Source organism: Rhinolophus ferrumequinum, chromosome X, assembly GCF_004115265.2.
Source record: "Rhinolophus ferrumequinum isolate MPI-CBG mRhiFer1 chromosome X, mRhiFer1_v1.p, whole genome shotgun sequence".
In the NCBI taxonomy this organism is placed as follows: domain Eukaryota; kingdom Metazoa; phylum Chordata; class Mammalia; order Chiroptera; family Rhinolophidae; genus Rhinolophus; species Rhinolophus ferrumequinum.
This window is the reverse complement of record NC_046284.1, coordinates 44,358,084-44,377,506: the sequence shown is the minus strand read 5'-3', so window position 1 is coordinate 44,377,506 and position 19,423 is coordinate 44,358,084. Positions and strand designations below refer to the sequence as shown.

General features: G+C 42.2%; 1 protein-coding gene across 6 annotated transcripts in view; it reads left to right on the top strand.

Annotated features, from left to right (window-relative positions):
• Positions 1-19,423, top strand: part of TMEM164 (transmembrane protein 164) — a 326,236-nt gene that overhangs the window by 113,692 nt on the left and 193,121 nt on the right. For all 6 annotated transcript variants that reach the window (XM_033116076.1, XM_033116061.1, XM_033116088.1 and 3 more), the window contains one exon: positions 3,010-3,076. In XM_033116076.1, the coding sequence (XP_032971967.1) occupies positions 3,010-3,076 (67 nt within the window). The remainder of the gene's footprint in view (positions 1-3,009; positions 3,077-19,423) is intronic.

The window sequence follows — 19,423 nt, the reverse complement described above, 5'->3', positions numbered from 1 at the left end:
CTTTTTAATCTTGAGATTTCTAGGTGAGATCTTCACTGTTTATTTAAGGAACATGTATATGTTTCTTACTATGTACCACGTACTTTTCTAAGCACTTTATACACATTGACACCTTATAACAATCTTACGAGTTGGTACTATTATTGTTTCCATTGTACAGATGAAGGAACTCTCACAGCCCTTCCTAGTGGTCCATTATCCATTTCCCATACTCAGTAGAAATCTGGGTGGCAGGCTGGAGGTAGGTACAAAGTGGAATCAATCAAGTGGAATCAAAAGCCTTTGTCTCTGATATGGTCAGTTGCTTACCTCTTGGCCTGTGTCCTGTGCCTATAGAGGTCAGTGCAGTGGTGTAGTTAGGATAGTTTTGCCACAAACACAAGGGATTCTGTTGCCCTTCGTCATGGCCCTCCCTATCCAACCAGCATCTCAGGTGGACACACACACACACACACACACAGATCATGTCATGGATTTGAAGCAAAACAGAGGCAAAAACATAGGCTTGAAACTTGGTGAGACTTGAATGTGACTTCTCTCTCTATCTTGGACAAGTCAGTCAGTTAGTGCTTTGGTTTCCTCAGCTATGAAATTGAAGAAGATGATAATGATTATAATAAAAACTGTGAGGGTTAAATGAGATAATGTGTTTCAATACTTAGCCCAGTGATTGGCACATAGAAATGCTCAATACATGTTAGGTATTTTTGTAATTATTGATATGCGTGGCCTTTTAATATAGTATGGATATTTCACCCTTTGGCATATATGTAGCTTGTGAAAATGAATTTGAGAACCAAGAGTAAGGTCTACCTTTATCTAGGAAATTTATTAGTCATTTTGAATCTTGATGTTGGTTTTATCTTATTTATCTTTGGCCTTCCACAGGCCCTTGGGATCAATTCCATTATCCTCAAGACTTAACTTTTGTTGTCCCAATTTCTAATTGGCTTTGTGTAAATACCAGCATTCCTTTAAGGCAAGTGGCAAAGCCTGGCTCCACAGTCCCTTATCCTGAGTGCATTATGCAGAGTGTTTATGCTGTGGTTGCCACATAGGAGGGCCCAGGTGCAGAGTTAGGCCAGACTCTACTTCACCTGAGGCCTGGAGCAGCTGTCAGTGACCCCTGTTCTAGGCACTGGGGCTTGAGCCACAGTTTTCAGCAGTCAGTTTCCCAGACCATGGAGTGTCCCCTTGAGTGATCCTGTTGTAAAAGCATGGTGACTTGGCCAGTCTGGGGAGGTAGGAGTGACATTGCATTGGTGTGCCTCCTCCCTTTTCTGGATCAAAGCAATCCCTATTAAACCATAGGGCTGTGATGGCCTGCTGTGACCTAAGAGCATTCTCACCTTGGCCATGCCCTGAAAGCATATTAAGCCTAGGGCAGGGGATGAAGGGGGAGATAGAGAGACCCCTGAAACCAAAAGGAAGGAGAAAGGGGCATCCCTGAATCTCTACCTGAGGTCATATTTGCAAGGGAGGTTGGGAGGGAGGCTCTGATATAAGGCAGCGAGAGGGATATATGAGTTTGCGGTCTGGAGTCAGATAAACCTGGGTTTGAATCTTGGATCTACTGTCTTAAGTGTGGTGTTGATCAGGTCACTTTGCTACTTTGACCTGGTTTCGTCATCAACAAAATGGGAAACATAATTGTACCTATCTCATAAGATTGCTGTAAAAATTAAACGGGAGTTTATGTAAAGCAGTTAATTAGGTACTTGCCTTGAATATGTTACGTGCACATTATCATGTCATCATGGCATTGGTAACAAGAGCAGCAGTAAGAAACACACTTGGAGAATTGAAAAGCAGCCTTGGGGCTTTTGTGCTGACCCCTAGGGTCTGGTACCTTCTCTCAGTCTTATGCACACATCTGTGAGCTCTAAGAGAAGAGCTAAAGTCCTAGGGGTCTTCAAGGTGTGGACTGGTTTCCTATTTGGGGCATAGGAGAAATCCTGGTGTCAGGGCTGCTGTGTGAATGTGTGTGTAAGAGGGAGACGGAGAGGGAGAGACTGAGACTTGAGGTGTAGGAGGCACGTTGACTCAGTGGTAGTTGTACATGACCCATCAAATCAGCTTTTCTTCAGGAGGAAGAGACTGCTTTTGTTTGCTTCTCTCTTAGCAGTAAAGGACCATTTGCCTTTAATGATCAAGAAAACTGCTTAAATCCATCCTCAGAGCCCTCACAAGTGGAGTTTGTTTCTGACTTGGTTGTTCTTATGAAAGGTTTCTAGTGTGAGTTTTAACAAGTCTGGTATTGGGAAACAGTATCATTACGCCATGCTAATGCTGTAGTGGCTTTCTTTTCCTCCTTTTTCTTCTCCTCCTATTTTTTATTTATTTATTTATTTATTTATTTATTTATTTATTTATTTATTTATTTATGCTATTAAGTCACAGCCCAATATTCAAAATAGATCAAAGGAAGCCTGGACGCCTGCCACTTCTGCCCTTTCCACCTCCACAGCTGCCCTGAGGCAATTCTAAGAAAGTGGGGGAAGGGTTTGCAAAGCACTGCCTTTGGCTCTCTGGGTTGTACTAGGTTTTCGCTGCCCACGTCGCCCTTTGGGGAAAAGGATTGGATACGACCTTGTAAATAAGCAGCCATGTTGTAAGGAATTGGTTTCTACTGTAATAATAATGCTTAGCCACTGCAGTCCCCCTTTTCTAATGCTGCCTAAGCTGCAGCAGTTGAAGCCGTTGATTGGGACTGACTGGATGTTTACTGAGCTCGGAGCTCATTATGTAATAAAGTGTTGTAACCAAAGTGTGTTCTGGCAGTGTTTGGGGAATTTTGAGGCAGTGGTGGTGCTCTTTGGAACATTTCAGTTAATACAAATTATGCAGCTTTTCATTTATAATGCATGTATGCCAACTCCAGGTCTGTTTTACACAGATAGCCACTTGTTTCCATGCTCTCCCGTTGGCATGACATAACCAGACATATTTTTGTGTGCCTTTCCATCAGAATCTGAGTGTCACCTAAACTTGATCCTTTTTCCTTTTCAGGCTACAGATGCACATGTTGAATGGTGCTCTTCTGGCCTTGCTGTTCCCTGTGGTAAATACCCGGCTGGTAAGTAGCCTCTCTGGGAACGTACCAGCAACATACAGAAATTTGCTCATTACATTATGCAGTGCTCATCATCGTGCTTAGCTCGTGTGCCCATATAAGTGTTAAAATAGCTATATACACTTTACTCTTGAACAACAGGGGCTTGAACTGTGCAGGTCCAGTTTTGTTTTCAATAAATACGTACAGTACTGTAAATGTATTTTCTCTTCCTTATGATTTTCTTAAAAATATTTTCTTTTCTCTAGCTTACTTTACTGTAAGAATACAGTATATAATACGTATAACATACAACATTATCTATTAATTGGTGATTTATGCTATTGGTAAGGCTTCCAGTCAACAGTTGGCTATTAGTAGTTTAAGTTTTGGAGGAGTCAAGAATTACATGTGGATTTTTGACTGCACAGGAGGTCGGCATCACTAACCCCCATGTTGTTCAAGGGTCAAGTGTATTTAATGTTGAGGTGAGATGCAGCCCTGTTTGGATGCAGTGGAGTGTGATGGGGTTGGGAATATTTTGTGGAACTCTGACTCTGCAATAACAATTTAGGCCAGAGCCAGGACAGACCAAAAAACCTGCAGAAACTCTTGAAGACGTTTGGTGGTGAGAAGGGGGTTAGGGGCCCAACCCATTACACAGAGGCTTCCAGGGGTCCCTAAAGGGCTCCATGTGGACTCAGGCACACTGGACAAGGATAATCTGCTCGGGAGCCTCAAAGCCCATCTGCTGTGCCAGGGACTCCCTTGGGTAAGAATTAGATTCCTTCCCCATTCATCCAAACCCACAGGGCAGTCTGGGCCACACATACCCTTTGTGGCTAGCAAGGAGAATTCCACTATGGTAGGAGACTGACTGATAAACCAGCGTAAAGAGAAACAGGAGCTACAGGGCTGGGTGGCAGGGCTCTGTCCTCAAATTCCCACATGTAGGACTGCAGAAGCATTAACAGGACATATTTGAAAGCTCTGGGAAAGAAATCACCAGGAAAATCCTCCCTTCCACTTTCTATTTTCATGATTTAAATTCGCCTTATGAATTAAGATCATAGTTTCAATCTCAACATGATAATTCTTCCTCTTCTGATAACATTTTATAGTTTACAAGGTCTTTTCACATAACAGTTGTGTGAGGTAGATGGGGCAGGTATTACAGCCTCTTGTTACAGAGGAAGAAACTGATGTACAGGGAGTCACACACATTCTACCGTGTTTCCCCGAAAATAAGACCCAGCCGGACCATCAGCTGTAATGCGTCTTTTGGAGCAAAAATTAATATAAGACCTGGTCTCATTTTAATATAATATGAGACTGGTTCTAATATGATATGATATGATATGATATGATATGATATGATATGATATAATATAATACTGGGTCTTATTTTACTATAAGACTGGGTCTTATATGATATAATACAATATAATACGGGTCTTATATTAATTTTTGCCCCAAAAGACGCATTAGAGCTGATGGTCCGGCTAGGTCTTATTTTTGGGGAAACTTGGTAAGTGGCAGAGTTAGGAGAGGAGCCCAAGCCTCCAGACCCATAGCTCTACTTCACTCTCTCCGAGAATTTAATTACTCCTTCCCCACAAATACTCATATATCTTTGTGATTGTCATACTTTTCTAGTTGCATATTATACATCAATAGAAACATTTTTAAAAGCATTCCTCTAAAGCAGTGATTTTGAACAATCAGTATGTTCCAGGCTTACTTAGGGGTACTTTAAAAAATAAGCTGATGAGAACCATATGATGTCACTGATACGTGGTGTATAAAGCAAAAACAAAAAAAGAACAAGACAAACAAATGAGAAAAACTTATAGACACAGACAATAGTTTAGTGCAGGGGTGTCCAAACTTTTTTCAACGTTTTTTACCAAGGGCCATATGCGGTAAAATACACAAACAGCCGGGCCACTCACTCGAGGTGAAGTACGTATTGCCTCACCTGGTTTATTTAAGTAAACTAAATATACTTTTGGAATTTTCTGTGGGCCAATTAAAAATGGATTGCAGGCCGCAGTTGGCCCATGGGCCACAGTTTGGACACCCCTGGTTTAGTGGTTACCAGAGGGTAAGGGGGGAGAGGCGTGGTAGATGAGGGTAAAGGGGATCAAATATATGGTGATGGAAGGAGAACTGACTCTGGGTGGTGAACACACAATCGGATTCATAGATGATGTGATACAGAATTGTACACCTGAAATCTATGTAACTTTACTAACAATTGTCACCCCAATAAACTTTAATTAAAAAAAATTGTAGATAGGAATGGCGGCAGCAGGGTGCACTTTCTGAGTTCTCCTCCGGATCTTGTTGCAAACGGGACCTATAACCCATCAAAGAAATTTTCACTCATCACACAGGATAGCGGGGAGATTCGTGGATTACTTGAAGCTAAGAAATACTTGAAGGTGCGCTAATTGGGCGAGCAGGGGAAAGAAAAAGGGGAGCGGCGTGAAAACGCCCGGCCGGCAGCGGCGGGATTGCCCAGCCCCCAACGGAGCCTCAGCTAGTGGGGGCGAAAACCGAAAACCGCTGTGCCAGGCACGCACGGGATCCCAGGCGGAGCGGAGAGCGCGGGGACCAGGAGGTGGGCTCTTTCCCTGCATCCCACGGCTGATTTCTCCCGCCAGGAAGGCTGCGCGCCCTGCGGCGGACGGGGGGCACAGACTCCATACCTGGGCCCCTCCCCCGCCCCGCTCTTCCAATCCTACCCCGCCCTTCCAGAGACTGGGACTGGAAACCGCGGTGGAGCCCCGCTGTGCCAGGCACGCACGGGAGACCAGGGCGGAGCGGAGAGTGCAGAGACCGGGAGGCGGGCTCTTTCCCTGCGCCCCAGGGCTGATTTCTCCCGCCGGGAGGGCCCTAGCGCGGACAAAGAACATAGCCTCCATACCTGGGCCCCTCCCCCGCCCCGCTCTTCCAATCTTACTCCGCCCTTCCAGAGACTTAAACCGGCCCCTGAACCGAGGAGTGGTATCTAACGCTCAGGCTTTGGGAAGCCTGACGGGCAGCCCTGACCCAGGCAGACTGGGAAGTGTGCGTGATTTTGGCTGCGCTAGGAGAGAAGAGACGCCTCCACCCCCAGCCACCACCTTTTCTGGCCTGCGGGAAGAGGGCGACGCGCAGCTGGGCTGGGAGAGTGAAGACCCCTCCATCCCCAGCCCCCACCCTTCCTGGCTTGCCTAGGGTGGGGTGGGCGCAGCTGCAGAGACACACCCGGAGATCAGCAGTGAGGCAGGCGCAGCTCTGGGCTTTCAGCAGATCAGAAATCTCCCGCCCGCACTCACACACACACACTGAAGAGGTGCCTTAAGACTCAAGAGTACTGGTCACGTATCTGGTGGTGCCACTCTCAGTGTGCATATGTGCAGGCAAAGGCAGAAACTGCACTGACATTGTAAAAACTATCATCCAGACCTCTCAGGCCCACGCATTTAAGTCTGCAGTCCCAAAGTCTCTCTGGGCACCAGGTGACCGGCTCTGCCTGCACAATAAGCAGGGGGCTCTTTGGTACAGCAGAGAACAACCTGGACATTGCTTGGTGGGCTTAGGCCGAGACTGTCGCTGCTTTTTGTATTGCTTTGTTTTGTTATGTTTTGCTTTGTCTTTATATCTTTGATATCTTTGCCTCTGTCGAGTGGGGGTTATCAGGTGGTTTTGCATGTGAACGTATTTGATATTTTTCTTTGTTGTTGTTGTTGCTGTTGTGCTTGGTGATTTGCTTTGTTCTGAAACTGCCCTGCCGGGGCCCAGCTTGTGAGGCACGGTCAGCAGATCAGAAATCTCCCGCCCGCACCCATACACACACACTGAAGGAGTGCCCTAGGACTCTGGAGCTCTGGACAAAGGACTGGTGGTGCTACTCTCGGTGTGCATACGTGTGGACAAGGGCAGAAGCTGCACTGACTTTGTGGAGACTATCATCCAGACCCCTCAGGCCCACGCATTTAAGTCTGCAGTCCCAAAGTCTCTCTGGGCACCAGGTGACCGGCTCTGCCTGCGCAATAAGCAGGGGGCTCTTTGGTACAGCAGAGGACAACCTGGTCATTGCTTGGTGGGCTCAGGCCGAGACGGTCGCAGCTTTTTGTTTTGCTTTGTTTTGCTTTGCTTGGTTTTGTTTTGCTTTGTCTTGTATCTTTGATATCTTTGACTGTGTCGAGCGGGGGTTATCGGCTGTTTTTTTTTTTTTTTGCATGTGAATGTACTTGATTTTTTTTTCTTTGCTGTTGTCGTTGCTGCTGTGCTTGGTGATTTGCCTTGTTCTGGGACCCCCCTGCCGGGGCCCAGCTTGGGTGGCACGGGACTCGGCATATCCGGGGGCCAACTCCAGACCAAATCGGAGTGCAGCCGGGTTTGACCTGCAGGTCACAGACCTAGAGGGGGTTCTCTGCAGGCTCTGGAGCCCATAGAGGCCAAATCACATTGAGGTGGTCAACCCTCACGCAGCAGAGCGCCCTGCGGGGGGCAGAGCCAAGTCTCACGGCGGGTCAGCCCAGGAGTTGACCCTACCTGCTCACTAGCGGGAAGCAATTAAAGATCTTCTTGAACGGGACAGTGTACACAACACAAGACTCACCTTTGGAGCACACGCAGAGGAGGACAACGTGGTGCGAGTCAAATATAAAGGACACATACTACATAAGATAACCTAGCAAGAACTAAGAACTCTAGGGGATCTACCTAATATATCAAAATAAACACAGTCAGCCAGAATGGGGAAACAAAGATACACGTCCCAAATAAAGAACAGAAGAAGCCTCCACAACTGGAACCAAATGAAGCAGACGTAACCAACCTCTCAGAGACAGAGTTCAGAATACTGGTGATAAGAATGTTTAAGGAGCTTAGAGAAGACATAAAGAAGGATGTAGAAATCATAACAAACGAGCTTAGAGAAAACATAAAGAAGGATGTAGAAATCATAACGAAAAACCAGTTAGAACTAAAGAACACAATTACCGAAATTAAGAACTCACTTGAAGGAATTACCAGCAGGCTAGATGAAGCAGAGGATCGAATCAGCGACTTAGAAGACAAGGTAGCAGAGACCACCTAAACGGAACAACAGAAAGAAAAAAGAATAAAAAACAATGAGGATGGCCTAAGAGACCTCTGGGATAACATCAAGCGCAACAACATGCGCATCATAGGAATACCAGAAGGTGAAGAGAGCAAGCAAGGGATTGAGAACATATTTGAAGTAATAATGTCTGAAAACTTCCCCAACCTGATGAAGGAAACCAACATTCAAGTCCAGGAAGTGCAGAGAGTCCCAACCAGGATTAACCCAAACAGGTCCACACCAAGACACATTATAGTTAAAATGGCAAAGCTTAAAGACAAAGAGAGAATCCTAAAAGCAGCAAGAGAAAGACGGAGGGTTACATACAAGGGAACTCCCATAAGACTATCAAATGATTTTTCTACAGAAACATTGAAGGCCAGGAGGGAGTGGCAGGAGATACTCAAAGTGATGGAAAACAAAGGCCTACAACCTAGATTGCTTTATCCAGCAAGGCTATCATTTAAAGTTGATGGAGAGATAAAGAGCTTTCCAGAAAAAAATAAGCTAAAGGAATTTATCACCACCAAGCCAGCATTGCAAGAAATACTAAAAGAACTTCTGTAAATAGAAGAAAGATCAAAACAACCTAACTACAAATTTAAAAATGGCAATATCTATGTACCTATCAATAATCACTTTAAATGTAAATGGATTAAATGCTCCAATCAAGAGACATAGGGTGGCTGAGTGGATAAGACAGCAAGACCCTTGTATATGCTGTATACAAGAGACTCACCTCAGAACAAAAGACACACACAGGCTGAAAGTGAAGGGTTGGAGTAAGATATTTCATGCAAATGGAAACGAGAAAAAAGCTGGAGTTGCAATACTTATATCTGACAAAATAGACTTTAAAATGAAGAACATACTAAAAGATAAAGATGGGCACTATATAATAATAAAGGGATCGATCCGACAAGAGGACATAACCCAAGTAAACATCTATGCACCCAACATAGGAGCACCTAAATATATAAAACAGGTACTGACTGACATAAAGGCAGAGATCAACAGTAACACTATTATAGTCGGGGACTTCAACACACCTCTGACAACAAGGGACAGGTCTTCCAGACAGAAAATCAATATGGAAACAACAGCCTTAAATGATACATTAGACCACTTGGATTTAATCGATATTTTCAGAACATTTCACCCCAATGCTGCAAAATACACCTTTTTCTCAAGCGCACATGGAACATTTTCCAAGATAGATCATATGTTAGGCCACAAAACAAGTCTTGATAAATTTAAGAAAATTGAAATCATACCAATTGTCTCCTCTGATCACAATGCTATGAAATTAGAAATGAACTACAGGAAAAAAACTGGAAGGCACACCAATTCATGGAGGCTGAATAACTTATTACTAAATAATGAATGGGTCAAGCAGGAGATCAAGGAAGAAATCAAAAGATATCTCGAGATAAACGAAAATGAAAACACGACGACCCAAAATCTATGGGATGCCGCGAAAGCAGTCCTAAGAGGGAAATTCATAGCTTTGCAGGCCTACCTAAAGAAACAAGAAACATCACTAATCAACAGTTTATCTTCACATTTAAGGGATGTGGAAAAAGAACAGCAAAATAAGCCCAAAGGGAACACAAGGAAGGAGATAATAAAGATCAGAGCAGAAATAAATGAAACAGAAACCAGAAAAACAATACAAAAGATCAATGAATCCAAGAGTTGGTTCTTAGAGAAGATAAACAAAATCGACAAACCTTTAGCCAGACTCATTAAAAAAAAGAGAGAGAGGACCCAAATTAATAAAATCAGAAATGAAAGAGGAGAAGTGACAACGGACACTGCAGAAATACAAAGAGTTTTAAGAAGTTACTATGAGCAACTATATGCCAACAAATTTGACAATTTGGAAGAAATGGACAATTTTCTAGAGGCGTACAACCTTCCAAGGCTAACTCAAGAAGAAACAGAAAACCTGAATAGACTGATTACCACCACGGAAATTGAATCAGTAATCAACAGTCTCCCAACAAACAAAAGCCCTGGACCAGATGGCTTTACAGGTGAATTTTACAAAGCGTTCAAAAAAGAATTATCACCAATTCTCCTCAAGCTCTTCCAAAAAATCCAGAAGGAAGGAAGACTCCCAAACACTTTTTACGAAGCCACTATCACCCTGATCCCAAAATCAGACAAAGACACCACAAAAAAAGAAAACTACAGGCCGATATCTTTAATGAACATAGATGCAAAAATCCTCAACAAAATATTAGCGAACAGAATTCAGCAATACATTAAAAAGATCATTCACCATGATCAAGTGGGATTCATCCCTGGTATGCAGGGGTGGTTCAACATCCGCTAATCTATTAATGTGATACACCACATTAACGAAATGAAAAATAAAAATCACATGATCATATCAATAGATGCAGAAAAAGCATTTGATAAAATCCAACAGCCATTTATGATAAAAACCCTTAAGAAAGTGGGAATAGAGGGATCTTATCTCAACATAATAAAGGCCATATATGACAAACCCACAGCTAACATCATACTCAATGGGGAAAAGCTAAAACCATTCCCCCTAAGATCAGGAACAAGGCAAGGTTGCCCGCTATCTCCGCTTCTATTCAACATAGTTCTGGAAGTTCTTGCCACAGCAATCAGACAAGAAAAAGAAATAAAAGGCATCCAGATTGGTAAGGAGGAAGTAAAGTTATCATTGTATGCAGACGATATGATACTATATATAGAGAACCCTAAAGACTCCACCAAGAAGCTATTAGAGCTGATAGATGAATTTAGTAAAGTAGCAGGATACAAAATTAATATTCAGAAATCAGTTGCATTTGTATATACCAATAATAAAACATCAGAAGGAGAAATTAAAAAAACAATCCCATTTACAATCGCTCCAAAGACTATAAAATACCTGGGAATAAATTTAACCAAAGAAGTAAAAGATCTATACTCAGAAAATTATAAGACACTGAAGAAAGGAATGAAGGAAGATATAAATAGATGGAAACACATATCATGTTCATGGATAGGAAGAATTAATATAGTTAAAATGTCCATACTGCCTAAGGCAATATACATATTCAATGCAATTCCTATCAAACTGCCAACATCGTTTTTCACAGAAATAGAACATATAATCCTAAAATTTATATGGGACCATAAAAGACCCCGAATAGCAAAGGCAATCTTGAGAAATAAGAACAAAGTGGGAGGTATAACAATACCTGACTTCAAATTATACTACAAGGCTACAGTAATCAAAACAGCATGGTACTGGCATAAAAACAGACACATAGATCAATGGAACAGAATAAAGAGTCCAGAAATAAATCCACGCCTATATGGCCATTTAATCTACGACAATGGAAGCAAGAATGTACGATGGAGTAATGACAGTCTATTCAATAAATGGTGCTGGGAAACCTGGACAGACACATGCAAAAAAATGAAGTTGGACCACCTCCTTACACCATATACAAAAATAAATTCAAAATGGCTTAAAGACTTAAATGTAAGATCTGAAACCATAAAATACCTAGAAGAAAATGTAGGAAGAAACTTCTCAGACATTACCCGGAGTAAGATTTTTACTGATATATACCCTCGCTCGAGGGAACTAAGAGAAAAAATAAACATATGGGATTATATCAAACTAAAAAGTTTTTTCACAGCAAAGGAAACCATCAATAAAACAAGAAGGGATCCTACTGAATGGGAAAAGATATTTGCCAATGATATATCTGATAAGGGATTAATATCACAAATATATGAAAAACTCACTCAGCTCAACTCCAAAAAAACAAACGATCCAATTAAAAAATGGGCAGAGGACTTGAAGAGACATTTTTCTAAAAAGGACATACAGATGGCAAACAGACATATGAAGAAATGCTCAACCTCACTAACCATCAGAGAAATGCAAATAAAAACCACAATGAGATACCACCTCACCCCAGTCAAAATGGCTATCATCAATAAATCAACAAACAGCAAGTGCTGGCGCGGATGTGGAGTAAAGGGAACGCTTGTGCACTGTTGGTGGGATTGCAGATTGGTGCAGCCGCTATGGAAAACAGTATGGAGGTATCTCAAAAATCTGAAAATGGAACTACCTTATGATCCAGTAATTCCACTCCTAGGTATCTATCCGGAGAAATCCAAAACTTCAATTCAAAAATCTCTATGCACTCCTATGTTTATTGCAGCACTATACACAATAGCTAAGACATGGAAACAACCAAAATGCCCATCGGTAGATGACTGGATTAAGAAACTGTGGTACATTTATACAATGGAGTATTATGCAGCCATAAAGAAGAAAGAAATCTTACCATTTGCAACAACATGGATGGATCTAGAGAACATTATGTTAAGTGAAATAAGTCAGACAGATAAAGATAAGTACCATATGATCTCACTTATTTGCGGATTCTAAAGAAAAGAATAAGTGAATGAACTAATCAGAAACAGTTTGGGAGACAATGAGGAAAAACTGAGGGTTGCTAGATGGGCGGGAGGGGTGGGGGGTGGGGGGGGAGGGTGAGGGGATTGGAGGGCAATCGGTGACCATAGGATGGCCACGGGCTTGAAAATTAATCTGGGGAACGTAATTTGGTGGTTACCAGAAGGTAAAGGGGTTGGGGGGTGGGGGATGAGGGTGAGGGGGATCAAATGTATGGTGATGGAAGGGGAGCTGACTCTGGGTGGTGAGCACACAGTGTGATTTATGGATGATGTGATGCAGAATTGCACACCTGAAATGTATGTAATTTTACTAACAATTGTCACCCCAATAAATTAAAAATAAATTAAAAAAAAATTGTATACCATATACCAGTGAAATCATATGGTATATAAAACAGAAAACAACAAAGGAACAAGACAAACAAATGAAGAAACAAAAACTCATAGACACAGACGAGTTTAGTGGTTACCAGAGGGTAAGGGGAGAGGGGGTTGGTAGAAGATGGTAAAGGGGATCAAATGTATGGTGATGGAAGGCGAACTGACTCTGGGTGGTGAACACACAATATAACATATAGATGATGTATTATAGAATTGCACCCCTGAAACCTATGTAATTTTACTAACAATTGTCACCCCAATGAACTTTAATTAAAACATTTGTTAAAAAAAAATAAATAAGCTGATGAACAAAAAAATCAAACAAAAACACTGATGCCCTGGCCCCACCCTTGGAGGGTGTGAGTTCTTGACCTGTGATACAGCCATGACGTAGTATTTTTAAAGGCCCTACTAACATGGAGCTGCAGTTGAGAGGTAATGATTTTGTGCAATAGTTCTGAAACTTACTGTGTACAGCAATCACCTGAGGGATTGGCTAAAAAAATGAGGCCTGCCAGACTCCATCCTCAGAAGGTCTGATTGAGAGGATCTGGGGTGATGCCAAGGCATGCTGACTACATGGGTCCTCAGACCACTCTTGGAGAATCAGTGTCCTAATCTCTCAAAATTCAAAGTTACTCCAGTTGTGTAACTCAAAGTGTGGTCCAAGGATCAGCATCAGGTGGGTGCTGCTTGTTAGAAATACAGAATTTCAGGTCACTCCTCAGACCTACTGCATCAGAATTGGAATTTTAACAGGGTCCCCAAGTCTCTCATATGGCCTAGCTCCTTTCTTCCAAAAAGCACAAAGTGCCTTATAGAGAACCGCTCACCCTCCTGAAGAGGGAACACCAGGGTGAAGGAGGGTTGGCAGGACAACAGGTCCTCGAATAACATCGTTTATTTACAATGAGATGCTGTAGGAACTTAACCCTTGTTTGTATCAATTAGCCTGTGGTAACATTTGTTTCCTTATACATCATTTTGCTTCTAGTTGCAGAACCTATCAATGATGTTAAGTGAGGACTTACTGTATTGTCTCAGTCATAATAGACCTGGCACGTTAAGTTCCATGTTCCCCTGTTAGCTGGCATCAGCAGGCACGGGCTGCTGACGTAGGTACCTTTGCCCTCCCTTCTACGTTTCCCCATACTATATGACTTGCTTGACTTTACGTGGGGAACTATAGAATCAGAACTCCTGCCCTGGTCTAGAGCTACAGAAGATGATACCTAAGAATGGTGTAAATCATTTAAATAAATTGAAAACATATTTCTTACTGACTCAGGGATGTGGAGCAGTGCTGGAGCCAAAGTTACTCTCTGCCTGTGTAACCTGCTAAGGCAGTGATGTGGATCAAGTGCTATCTTATTCCGTCTCTCTGGCCACCCTGTAAGTTTCCTCAGGAGATTGATAGGTCAGGGAGAGAGAAATCTGCTCTCTTTCTCCAATTTTTAGCAACTCCATCAGATTCCCGGAAGGAGTAGCATACCAGAAAATTTCCCCCTGGGCTCATAGGGTTAGTGATCCTGAATTTGAATGCTTCTAGCCTATAACTTTGACCAAACAGTCCCTGCCATCAGTTGAGGTGGATATGGTTCTTCTAAACAAGTCACCGTCATCTTTTTTCCTAGTGAGACCTTTCCCCCGAGGAAAGCTGAACAGTCTTCTTGCAGAACCACTGAAGCATGTATTATGATTCCCATTGTGCAAACTTGAAAGTAAAGGCCCTAAAAGGCCCATTTCACATACCTGAAGTCAGAAAGCAAGTGTTGAAGTTTTCATTCAATCAATATTGTGTTACACCAAAGGTACATATATCTTCACTAGGCCTGCTCTTGTTTCCTTAGCCCTTTTAACACCAACACCAGCAAGAACAGCAGCTGACACTTCTTAAGTGCTTACTGTGTGCCTGGTACTGTACTAAGTGCTTTCCATGGACTAATTTATTTAATCCTCACAATATACGTATGAGGCAAGGTACTGTTATTATCCCCAAGATCAAGGTGTCAGCCGGGTTGGTTTCTTCTGAAACCTCTCTCCTTGGCTTGCAGATGGACACCCTCTTGCTGCCTCTTCACATGGTTTTTTCTCTGTGTACACACATCCCTGGTATCTCTCTGTGTATTGAAATTTCCTCTTATTATAAGGACACACATCAGATAGGATTAAGGCCTACCCTGATGGCCACGTTTGAAATTAATCACCTCTTTAAAGGCCCTCTCTCCAAATATAGTCACATTCTGACGTACCTCGAATTAGAGCTTCAACATATGAATTGAGGAGTGGGACACAAGTCAGCCCTTAACAGCTTTACCACAATATTCAGAGGTCCCTCGCTCCCTACCTTTTCCCCTCTCCCTTTCTTCCCCTTTCTTATGGCAGATTTGCTATTGTATTTGTTATAGCACCTAATAATTTTCAAATAAATGTCAAGCTATAGCCAACCAGCTTATCAAGATGTTCAAGTAACTTCATTAACATTGAAATTTCTTTGATGAGCTTTCTCTTAACTAGCAATTCCAGTCACTCTGGTAAATAATCTTGGTGCTCTTTTTGTAAATGAAGCTGACAAAAGCTCACGGTGGTGGACATGTGTCTTGCCAGTTGGCTTTGGCTTTGTTGTTTTAAACAGTAGGACCCCTCATGGGATACTTCTGGCCTTAAGTACTTTTATTTTGCAACACCTTAGTTGAGCTCAGATTGACTTAAAATAAGACACAGGAAGATAGGCAACTCTTTCTTAAGCCTGATGACCCAATTAGGCAGGAAGCAAGGTGTGTGATATCTTTGGCCCTAAGGGGAAGGAGAGGGAGAAGAGGGGGAGGGAGGGGGGGAGGGAGGGAGGGGGGGAGAGGGAGGGAGGGAGAGAGGGAGAGAGGGAGAGAGGGAGAGAGGGAGAGAGGGGAGAGAGGGAGAGAGGGAGAGAGGGGAGAGAGGCGAGAGAGGGAGAGAGGGAGAGAGGAGAGAGGGAGAGAGGAGAGAGGGAGAGAGGGAGAGAGGGAGAGGGGAGAGAGGGAGAGAGGGAGAGGGAGAGGGGAGGAGGGAGAGAGGTAGAGCGAGGAGAGAAGGAGAGAAGGAGAGTAGGAAGGAGAGAAGGAGCTACGGAGAGAAGGAGCGAGATAGACGAGCGAGACATAGAAAGACCAAACCTCCCTCCCTCCCTCCCCTTCCTCCCCTTCCTCCCCTTCCTCCCCTTCCTTCCCTCCCTCCCTTCCCTCCCTCCCTTCCTTCCTTTTCTTTCTTTCTTTTCTTTCTTTCTTTTTTCCCCCTCTCATTAGCAGTAATGAGGAAGCAAGGAAAATAAAATGAACTAATTAGTGTGTGTGCCAGTAACACAGACAAACATACACTCACATATATAACGACAGAGGGGGAGTTGGAGGAAGTTGCCACAGTCAGTTACAGGATTGGGGGTCATCAGTGAGTTTGCATGTGTTGCACTCTGTCCTCTGATTCATTGGCACCAGGATTTGCGGACCAGCTAGAGAATGCTCAGGTCCCGTTTCCTCTTGGTTCTCCATCTTAGAAGCTGAAACCTTAGAAGAAGGATTGTGTATCCCAACGGCCTGTATTACAAGTAAGTGCTCTTGGCCGCAACAATTCTGGAGGTCTCTTTCAGGCTTCAGATGAAGTATCTTAAGGGCGATTTTTCTTTTGTTTCTTAGAGGGAAGGAGGGGAAATACATCAAGGGACTGGTGATGATTAGATTAGCAGAAAGCTGAAAGCTTGTCTGGTCAAATCTTACCTTGTAGAGGGGGAATTTAGGAGGATAAAATGACTTGCCTAAGAAGCCAAAGTGGGTACTTCTAGAACCCAGGTCTTCTCACTCAGACTTCAGAGTTCTTTTTTTGTTGTCTGACTGATACTCAGGGTGAATTTGAATGCTAGTGAGTCAAGGTGCTGGGGACACTTCTTATCTTCCCTCCCTTTCTTTTTGTTTTTTTAATTTATTGGGGTGACAATTATTACTAAAATTACATAGATTTCAGGTGTACAATTCTGTATCACATCATCTATAAATCCCATTGTGTGTTCACCACCCTGGGTTAGTTCTCCTTCCATCACCATATATTTGATCCCCCTTACCCTCATCTCCCACCCCCCACCCCCCTTACCTTCTGGTAACCACTAAACTATTGTCTGTGTCTATGAGTTTTTGTTTCTCATTTGTTTGTCTTGTTCTTTTGTTGTTTTTGGTTTATATACCACATATCAGTGAAATCACATGGTTCTCTGCTTTTTCCTGTCTGACTTATTTCGCTTAGCATTATACTCTCAAGATGCATCCATGTTGTCACAAATGTTTCTATATCATCATTTCTTACCGCCGAATAGTGTTCCATTGTGTATATATACCACAATGTCTTTATCCATTCATCTATCGGAGGACATTTTGGTTGTTTCCATGTCTTGGCCAACGTAAATAAAACTGCAGTGAACATTGGAGCACACGTATCTTTATGTATAAATGTTTTCAGAAATTTTGGGTAGATACCCAGGAGAGGGATTGCTGGGTCATATGGTAATTCTATTCGTAATTTTTTGAGGAACCTCCACACTGCCTTCCGTAATGGCTGCACCAGTCTGCATTCCCACCAATAGTGTATGAGGGTTCCTTTTTCTCCACAGCCTCTCCAACACTTGTTGCTGTTTGTCTTGTCGATGATAGCCATTCTGACTGGGGTGAGGTGATATCTCATTGTGGTTTTTATTTGCATTTCTCTGATGATTAGTGATATTGAGCATTTTTTCAGATGTCTATTTGCCATTTGTATGTCCTCTTTGGAGAAATGTCTCTTCAGGTTCTCTGCCCATTTTTCAATTGGGTTGTTTGTTTTTTTGTTGTTGAGTTTCATGAGTTCCTTGTATGTATTGAATATTAGCCCCTGATCAGAGGCACTGTTTGCAAAAATCTTCTCCCATTCAGTTGGTTGCCTCTTTATTTTGTCGATGGTTTCTTTTGCTGTGCAGAAGCTTTTAAGTTTCATATAGTCCCATTTGTTTATTTTAGCTTTTACTTCCATTGCCTTTGGAGTCAAATTCATAAAATGCTCTTTGAACCCAAGGTCCATAAGTTTAGTACCTATGTTTTCTTCTATGCAGTTTATTGTGTCAGGGCTTATGCTTAAGTCTTTGATCCATTTTGAATTAATTTTGGTACATGGTGACAGATAGCAGTCCAGTATCATTCTTTTGCACGTGGTTATCCAATTCTCCCAGCACCATTTATTGAAGAGGTTGTCTTTCCTTCATTGTATGTTTTTAGCTTCTTTGTCAAAAATTATCTATCCATATTTATGTGGTTTTATTTCTGGGTTCTCCATTCTATTCCATTGGTCTATGTGTCTGTTTTTCTGCCAATACCATGCTCTTTTGATTATTGTTGCGCTGTAATACAAGCTAAAGTCAGTGAGTGCGATACCACCAGCACTGTTCTGTTTTCTTAAGATTGCTTTGGCTATTCGGGGTCTTTTGTGGTTCCAAACAAATCTGATGATTTTTTGTTCTATTTCTTTAAAAAATGCCATTGAGATTTTGATGGGGATTGCATTAAATCTGTATATTGCTTTGGGTAATATGGCCATTTTAACTATGTTGATTCTTCCAATCCATGAGCACGGAATGTCTTTCCATTTCTTTGTGTCTTCTTCCATTTCTGTCAAAAATGTCTTATAGTTTTCAGCATATAGGTCCTTCACATCCTTGGTTAAATTTATTCCTAGGTATTTTATTCTTTTTGCTGCATTTGCAAAAGGAATTATTTTTGTACTCCTTTTTCTGAGACTTCATTGTTAGTTATATAGGAATGCAATGGACTTTTGTATGTTGATTTTGTAGCCAGCAACTTTACTGTATTTGTTGATTCTTTCTAATAGCTTTTTGGGGAGTCTTTAGGGTTTTCTATAAATGCATCATGTCATCTGCGAAGAGTGATAATTTAACTTCTTCATTCCCAATGTGGATGCCTTTTATTTCTCTCTCTTGCCTGATTGCTCTGGCAAGGACTTCCAAAACTATGTTGAAAAGCAGAGGTGATAGGGGACAGCCCTGTCGTGTTCCTGAACGGAGAGCAAAGGGCTTCAGTTTTTAACCATTAGTTATGAGATTAGCTGAGGGCTTGTCATATATGGCCTTTATTATGTTAAGGTATTTTCCTTCTATACCTATTTTATTAAGTGTTTTAATTATAAATAGATGTTGTATATTGTCAAATGCTTTTTGTGCATCAATTGATAGAATCATATGATTTTTGTCCTTTATTTTGTTTATGTGATGTATCACATTGATGGATTTGCGGATGTTGAACCATCCTTGTGCCCCGGGGATGAATCCCACTTGGTCGTGATGAATGATCTTTTTAATGCATTGTTGTATTCGATTTGCTAGAATTTTGTTTAGGATTTTTGCATCTGTATTCATCAGAGAT